The following is an 8,702-nucleotide window of genomic DNA, read 5'->3' as shown; positions in this document are numbered from 1 at the left end:
TGTGGTGAATACAGCCAGTTGGCCATCGTTTTCCATTGGGTCTTCCATTGTATTGTAACATGAGGGTAGTGTGAAGTTTTTTCCCCAAGTTGTGTTTGTCCTAAACACATGATGCACCCTGTTATTTCATTGAAGAGGCACAGGAATGCACACAGGAATGCCCCTCACAGTGTTTGTTGACACTCGTGACTGCTCCGCTGTCATGTGTCGACAAAGACGTTTTGTTGGGGTTCACTCAGTTCATTCCCTGGAGAAACTCAGGGGATCCGTGAGACTGTCACGCAGGATATCGCGACACCAGACCTGAATGGAAACCGGGGGCCCCTGGAGCTCAGGGTGACATCGTGATCTGGATACTTGATTTGGAGACTCAAATCAATTTCTGCTGTGTTTTTCCTTTAAATTACAAGCCTTTCCATCCAGATGAATGGAGGATGATCACTGGCTGTTTTTCCTCCTTTACTTGCTTTCATCTCCATCTGGGGGGCTATGTGATGCTCTTGTCCCCTTACTTGTTGTTGTGAGGTGTGACAGCAGGGTCCATTCAGTGAAAAACTGGCTGCAATTAGTGCAATTATGCTGATTTTCACTGTGTCCAATGCAGAACAGAGTTTTCGCTGTGCACAGAGACATCCCCGGGAAACTGCTGCAACACAAAAACCTATCAATCAACAAAGGCCTTGAATGAAAGGCTCAACTGCAGATAATGCCGTCCACATTCCATAATGACAGCGTTTAGTCAGCTGTGACCTGTGTTGCTGAGCTTCACTGATTAGGAGTAAATATGCTGTAAAGCCACTGTGAAGGGCAGAAGACGTGCCCGGTGGTCGTGGAAGTGGCAGTGGTTATGAGGCCATTACAGTATGACACATCTGGGCTCATGTCAGAGACAATGTGTCTATAGTGTCAGACCATTTTACTATGAGATTAGTCTAATGTGTTTCACAAAAATTAACACTTAAAAAGTTGACCGCCCTACTGTTCCTCAGTTGTTTGTGTTTTGATATTTTGAAGCTGGAAATAAGAAGACAAAAATGTTGTGAGACCACAGGAATCTACTGGAAATACAATAGATATCAAAGGTGAGTGTCACTTGTTTTGTTTTTCTGACTTAACCATCCTGAGCCTGACTAAAGACTTATCACAACAGCCACATTCAGCTGTTGTTGCTTAAGATGCTCAAGAACTAAACAGCTTCATCCAAAAGATTCACTTAACATTACCTGAAATGTCATCCTTCCATTGTAGCTTAGATGCAGATGGATTTAACAAAAGTTGAACCATAAGTTTCTGAATTACAGAATATATTTAAAGAAATCCAAGCTATTAAACACATCATGATAGTAATACTTAAACTGATAGAATCATCACAGAAAAAGCTGTATGTTTTAAAAAAAAGACAAATGTCATGGCTTTTCTGAATATACGATGACTTTTATGTTTGTGGCTGTTTCTCGTTGGATGATGAATGTGGAGGAGGAGGTCATAGTTTACCCAACTTTACATTGGTATGTCTATGTCAATATTACCCAGGAGACTGACAAGGCTCGCATTCAACAGCAGATTTCGAAGTTTACGAAGGGGGAGAAGTGTCTGAGATGCAAAGCTTGTTAAAAAACATCCCTGCCATTTCTTTGAAGATTCTGGTAAAAAAATATTTCTGTGAGTCAACAACAAAGTGGAAACATCTCATCGTGCTTACATGGGCAAAATATGAAGTTTTTGACCATTTGCAATAATTATAGGCAAATTTTACAGGTTTATTCTACATGTTTAATATGGCACATTACATAATATAATATTGAACAGTAAGTCATGTCAACACATTTGTGACTTTGTTGGGAGGGGAGGAAAAATGATGATGATGATGATGATAATATGAACAGAGGATGATGATGTACATATCATATCAAGGGTCTGTGTTCACGGACAGCACTTTACTATCATGTGTATTTATTTTCACTGTTTTACTTTGTTTTTTACTACTACTGTTTACTATCCTGCATCAAGTAGTGTTTCTTATCTTATCTTATCTTATCTCTGTTCTGGGATTCTGATTAGTTTGCAGACTTTTAAAGTTGTCAGAATGAGGTAATAGTGTGATCAGCAAGGGTTGATGCAGAAATTAGAAACTAATCCACATATTCAACTCCTTTAATTTGAATATACCGTGACTTTTAGATGACTATGATTGAACTGATGTCTTTCAATTAGTCCTCAACTAAAGATGGAACAACTACCAGTGACTTCGAGGCCTAAATGATCCTTGATTTTACCAGAGGACTCTCCTGGAGAAAATCCTTGAAGCGTGGCCCCAGGTGGCTCCCCGTCCCCCTGTTTGACCCCCCTGTGCCGTGTGTCTGGTGGACGGGCAGTCAGCCGTGGATCCAAGCAGAGTGTCTTTAAGACCCAGCGGAGCTCGGCAGGGAAACCCCGCGGCTTTAGTTGTTTCTACTCTTCAGAGTGTCAGCTAGTTATTTGAGCGGAGGCGCTGTAGCCATTTCGCCACATGAAAGCCCGATGAGCTGAGCGACCAACATCCGAGTTGATCGTGGAGAAGAGAAATCAGCTTTGAGGAGCTCCGCGCGCACTACGACGCACACGCGCAGAACGCACGGCGCACGCACGCACACTTCCCTCACCCCCGCCGTGGAAAAAAAAGAGAGAGGAACATAGAGGGCACACGAAGCGCAAACTTCCAACTCTCCCATGTGGAAGGCAGAGGTTTGAGGAGAAGGTATAGCCTGTTTTTTCCTCTTCGGGGCTCCGTTTTTCTTCCCCCCTCTCTCCAACTCTTTCTCCATCTCAGTGTTTTCTGTCCGGATAGTTGGGTTTCTATGAGAGTCTTGCTCGGCGAGAAGAGAAGTTTGGTTGTTTGCCTGGTCGGCTGAGGAGGAGGAGGAGGAGAAGAGTCGGGTTAAAAGTGGGGGAAGATGGTCCGCAACGCCGCTTGGAGAAGGAGCTTGCTGTGCGTCCTGGCGCTCAGTCTGGGCTTTGCGTCCCTGCCGTGCAAAGCTCGGATTTACACCAACCACTGGGCAGTCAGGATAGCCGGCGGACAGGAGGTGGCCGAGAGGATAGCGGAAAAATATGGCTATAGGAACATGGGACAGGTAAGTCGTTTATTGCTTCATCTAAACCTTGTGTTTGTGTTTTCTTCTGTGTGCCAACGCGTAAAAACGGACCGGTGTGACATGTCATGGTGGGTTTACTCTTTCCCAGTGATCAGACGGTTCGGGGTCAAAAGTCAAAGGTCTGACGGCCTCGATCCAAACCTGAGCCATGAACCATTTGATTCACTGTCGCTCTGACAAGGAGAGAGATACCGGGAACAAAGAAAGCACAACAAAAGCAGGATGGTACAACAGGTGCCTCCTCTGTGCTGCCGCGGATCATGTTCAGTTTGCGGGCTGGAGCCACAGGAGCTCACTATCAGCCTCACAGCCAGACAGTCTCATGTGGTTGGCCCTGCAGAGGAACAAGTGAGACACCAAGTACTGTTTGGGTTTTGGCGTTGGGACTGACATCAGAAGTCAAACCGATCCCGTGCCAGTGGCTGCTCTTTCTGATGTGTGTTTTGCACATGTTGGACAGATGACACAAACTTTTCCTGACTCATTCTGCCTTCATTAGCCACATTAACTCTCTAATTGTAAACTATAACATGGAGGAGGAGAGTGGGTCTTGAACTTTTCCCTGCTTATCTTCCACAGTATTCCCTGTGTGTGTACTCCTCAGTCAGTCATGGCCAGTCCGTTAGCTGGCAGAAATCAGCAATATTCAACTCATCCCAGTATTTTATCACCAGATAGGGTAAAACTGTTTACTGTATGTCTAGAGAAGTAATGAAACACTGCACTTTGCATTTCTAACATGACCAAGCCTATGCATTCTAAAATTTAGACATCTTTGCCAAGTCTCAGAATAAACTCATCCATCACTGCTATAAACAGAGCACAGTTTGGGAAAACACTGGAGACATTTCTCTTGTCTGTCCTCACATTAATGTGTTTTTAATTAATCAATAGAATTCAGCACAGGCCCAGGAGGAGTGGCTTCTTTGATCACCTTGAAATGTGTTGTGACAAAGTTTAAAGAGACATTTTGTGTCTTTTTCTGGACAAAAGAAACACACCAGACAAACATGGACCCCACACATTCTCCAGAGTATCGTGACCGAAATTTGTGGGTAGTTCAAGCCTGCACTTGCCAGTGCTCAACGTGGAGACAGCGTGGAACAGAGGGGGGCATTCTGACAGGTTGTTGTGGGGTAGCCTAGTCAACAGCTATTGAACCCCCCACCGTCCCTCCCCGCCTTATCCAGCCCGCCCACCCACTATACTCCCCAGAGAGCAGGCCTTAATGGCCTCGTTTATCCCCTCTCTTTGACGGGAACTAATGTGTGGAGTACCCCCCCACCCCCCCTTTCCATACCAGCCCCCATAGGAATTCCCCTGTGGATAGCAGTATCGCCCCCAACCCCCACCATTCGCCCTAATTTCCATCTCAATATGCAGCGTTCATTGGACTTTGACACCTCATAGACAAGAGTTTTACTTCACTTCCTGGTTTTGGGGTCAGCTGAAAGCCGCTCCCATGGGAGCGATAACAGCACACTCTGGTTTCCTAATGTGAACTTTGACATGCCACCATCAACCCCCACCTCCTGCCCCCCAATGATGTATACGGAAAATGATTGATGATTATTTTTGATAGGCAGGTGCCTCATTGCAGTTTTTGGGAGTCTGTTTGTAGGCTTTAAGAAAATGCTAAACAAATGTATTGTAATTAATTAATCTTATTTGGGTTATTCATAAGAATTATTTTTCACCTGTCCATTCTCTCATCTCTTTCCTGAATGTAGACTATGATAAAGGCTGCTAAAGTGGAATAGGTTTTAAGTTGGAAAGGGAAGCAAAAAAGTTACAGATAGAAAAAGGGGGATGGGTAGGTGCAACATGTGACAAAGAGACAATATAGTCTTCTTGACATGGGTGGAAAGACGAGAAGAGACAAAGATAACCGCACACTGGGAGATGAGGGAGGAGGGAACGAAAGAAGGGACGATAGATGGACGGATGGATGAAAAGAGTTGGCATGGACTGAGAGAGCACCTCGTTGGGGAATTCTGGGTAATCCTCTTAACCATGAAGCCCCCTTCTCAGACTAAGACACTGGCCCAAATTGAGTCTAAATCAGCTGACAAGTCCCCAGACATGGATCTCTGTCCAAACGGGGGCTTTGAAGAGATGGGAGAAGCCATTTAAAGGCAGAGTGATGATTAGTCCAGAGGTGGACTGAAGGAATTTGGACCCATAACAATTCATCACACTTTAGGGAGGTTTTACTGATGATCCATTAGTTTGACATCAGTCCACTGAAGTGTTGCTGTTGAGAGTTTGTTAGTCTAATGCATGTTACTCTTCTACTTCACAGATCCACCTCATACCGTTCGTTTATATTGGAGCAAATATCTTGAGTTCAGTTACCCTTGTGTACTAAGAGTAGGTTTTTGGGGGTGGGACTGAAGATAACGCTGTGGTGCCAGTTTACCTCTGTTTTTCCACCTTTGACACTTATCTGAGCGACACTTGTTGAGCCCAAACTTGAACTTTTGATGTGGGACTCCGAGCTAGCTCTGACACACAGATGAATTTCCTTGGAATTATTTTTATGTTTTGCAATTCCTTATGAGATCAGATATCAAATAACATGGTAGTTGAATTCATCCAGTAAAACATCAGTGATGCAAGACACCATGAATCACTGCACATAAAAAATGTTTCCCTCCACTGATTTGTTTAGACATATATCCAGTTAACCACATGTGATGCCAGAGTTGTGATTCACAGTCTAATATTGCATAAGAGACGTACATCTTTCCATCTAATATGGAATTATATCTATTCCAGTAGCAACATTTGCGCTGTTGTAGAGCTGGGGTTAAAAATCCTGCCATACTGACCTGGAGATGGATCATAACTTGAAGAGGAGACGAGTCTATGACAAGTACAGCAATGTTGAAACTGTCAGTGTAAAAAAAAAAAAAAAAAGAGGATTTATAAAAAAGAAAAATAAAATCCACATAGATATATTTAGAGTAGTGGTGCAGAGTTTTAGACCCGGGCTTTAGGGTTTTTTTTTTAATGCTGTGTGTAAAGCTTTTTCAGCAGGCACTCCTAGAGGGAAGGGTGGCCTGCTAATGGCTGTGCAGATGTTGGGTAGATTAAATAGACAGTGGAAGCACGATATGTTGAGACCTGTTTACACTATGAGAAACATCCACAGTGGTCGCCGCCTATTATAGAAGCATCTTTCGTTAGTATGTAGAATGTTTTATAATCTGATTACTCTGAACCTCTGATGTCTCCTGCATGTTTAACTAATGACTGGTGTTGGCTGAAGTGTAATCCAGCCAAGTCTATTGGGACTTTTTTTTTTCCATTTTATCAGCTGTATATTGTACATATGTGCATAATCATTGAGCTGAAAGCTGATCTAAGCTGTGGATCAGTGACGCACCACAGGACCCTTGGCAGCCATGACAGTTTGATCATCTGAGGGATTGTATGGTCTTTATCAATTATTAAAACTAATCACCGTCCAGGAGCTTGCCTTCTGTCTGTCATTGTATGTTTGTGTGTGTCTGTACATTTGTCAGCCTGCCTCCTACCTTGTCATTTAACCTTTCCTCTGCTCTCTGTATATAATCTTCTTTAACTGTACTCCTGTTATTATTATTTAATTTATACAACAAAATAAAACACACACAATTCTCAGTTCAATAATCTAAAAAAAAGAAATATTTGGAGTATATATATATATATATATATAGGGTTTCTACTATTTGTAATGTGCATATGCCCTGTGTTTAAACAGTGTATGTCTGATAACAAAGCAAACACCTCTCCAAGTATATCAACTCCAGATAGTGTTAAGCCAACAATTTATGGTGAGGTTGTACTGTATTTGCAATTGAAAACGTGATAGAGATTATAAATAAACATGTTTTGAATCTTTATCTCTTTTGCAGATTGGGGATCTGAAAGACCACTATCACTTCTTCCATAGTCGTACCATCAAGAGATCGACTTTGTCCAGCCGTGGTCGCCACAGTTTTATCTCCATGGAGCCCAAGGTAAGCCTGTGTGTCTACAAGTGAAACATAGTTCAAGTGTTGTGTGCGTTGAGTGACATGTAGTATCTGTTATTATCACTGCAGGGATTCTAACATAATAATCTCAACACAAGTATCCTCGCTGATGTTTTTTTTTGGAAAGCAGTTATCATCGTGTGGCGTCGGTGTTGAATTTTCATATACGGCTCTGTGTTGTCATGTGACCAGAATTGATAACATCGGAGTCGTTTCCGTGACAACTGAGTGAACTCGATTCACTAATGATTTAAGAGCTGTGGAAAAACACGTGACGAAACCTTGGATAAAAACATTTTGACAAGTAACTATTTTCAAGGTCAAATTTTTACCCGTCACACTGGAATATGAGGACATCTTGATAGATAGATCAGATACTTTATGTCCTTGGACAAGCTTTCAGATTTATCTAATGTATGTGTTCAGTGACATCTTAAATTGCTACAGTTATCTGTCAGAAAAATAACCCTAGTTGTTGATAGCACTCATTAGGTGTGAGCATCAGAATAATCTCAGGAGCGACACTGGTCCTGAATACTTCATCAACAACGAACTACCATTAAAAAGGTAGAGCACAGGCATGAGGGGTATAGGGGAAAATATGTTACGCTTTTTTGTTCCTGTACTGTACCAATCACGATAGTGACAAAATTCTAATGATTCATCTCTTTTTTTTTTTTTAATGTTCCAGTCCTTAATCCAGAAGAGATTGAGTGATGTGGAATATAATGGGTTATTTTGTTTGAGAAAAAACAGTTAGGCATACTAGACTAGTCATATTCTAGACAGAAGGATTAATCAGTTACATTGCTCACACGTAAGTTATGTTCCAGAAAAAAGAGTTCTCTGAAGGTCACTGTCTGTTCTGTCCTCCGTGGCATCACTGGAGGATTCACTGGAACAAACATATGTTTATCTTGCTCTTATTAGATCTATCACACTATGTTTCAGGCTTCACCTTCCATCATGTGGATTACATTTATTTATTTTTTTGCCAAAATTACTATTGTACGCTGGAATATATACTTGCAAATCCCCAAAGTACCTACAAAATGTTGATGTTTATTTTTAATGTTTTGTTGAAGTAACCTTTGAAACCAGAGGTTGACCTGAGGTAAACTCTTCCTCTTGTCCTGTCACTGCAATTCTCGTCGCTGCAGCAGGTCATCAAACCCTGACTGTTTTATTAATGAAGAGTGAGCCTCACACCATTGTGACTGGGTTACTTTTAATGATGGACATGCACGACACATAGAATGTGTTTCTGTGGACTCAAAATACACAGCATAAGCTGCTTAATGAATCTTTTGTTGCTTTGTGTGATTTGTTTTTACTAACATCCTGTTTAGATTTGAGTAATTGCAGAAAGAGCACAAAACTGGATTGTTTCAAAAGGCTTTTAAAGAACAAGACAACTTGTAGACATATCTCATTTATGACATACTCTTGGCGCCGTTATGATTTTTGTCATATTTAGATCTGGGAAAAAAAAGTTTGCTTGCTGATGCCAGCCTGTGAAATTTAAAGTGGGTCTTCTTATCAAAACAAA

The 8,702-nt window shown here is 41.9% G+C and overlaps 1 protein-coding gene across 2 annotated transcripts in view; it reads left to right on the top strand.

Annotated features, from left to right (window-relative positions):
• The first annotated feature begins 2,475 nt into the window (after positions 1-2,475).
• The window catches only part of pcsk5b (proprotein convertase subtilisin/kexin type 5b), a 61,463-nt gene continuing 55,236 nt past the window's right edge, over positions 2,476-8,702 (top strand). For both annotated transcript variants that reach the window (XM_030143990.1, XM_030143989.1), the window contains exons 1-2: positions 2,476-3,113; positions 7,034-7,138. In XM_030143990.1, coding sequence (XP_029999850.1) covers positions 2,934-3,113; positions 7,034-7,138 — 285 coding nt within the window. In that variant the 5' untranslated portion in view covers positions 2,476-2,933. The remainder of the gene's footprint in view (positions 3,114-7,033; positions 7,139-8,702) is intronic.

The sequence above is a fragment of the Sphaeramia orbicularis genome, chromosome 9 (assembly GCF_902148855.1).
Source record: "Sphaeramia orbicularis chromosome 9, fSphaOr1.1, whole genome shotgun sequence".
NCBI classification, from domain to species: domain Eukaryota; kingdom Metazoa; phylum Chordata; class Actinopteri; order Kurtiformes; family Apogonidae; genus Sphaeramia; species Sphaeramia orbicularis.
This window is presented reverse-complemented; position numbering and strand designations above follow the sequence as displayed.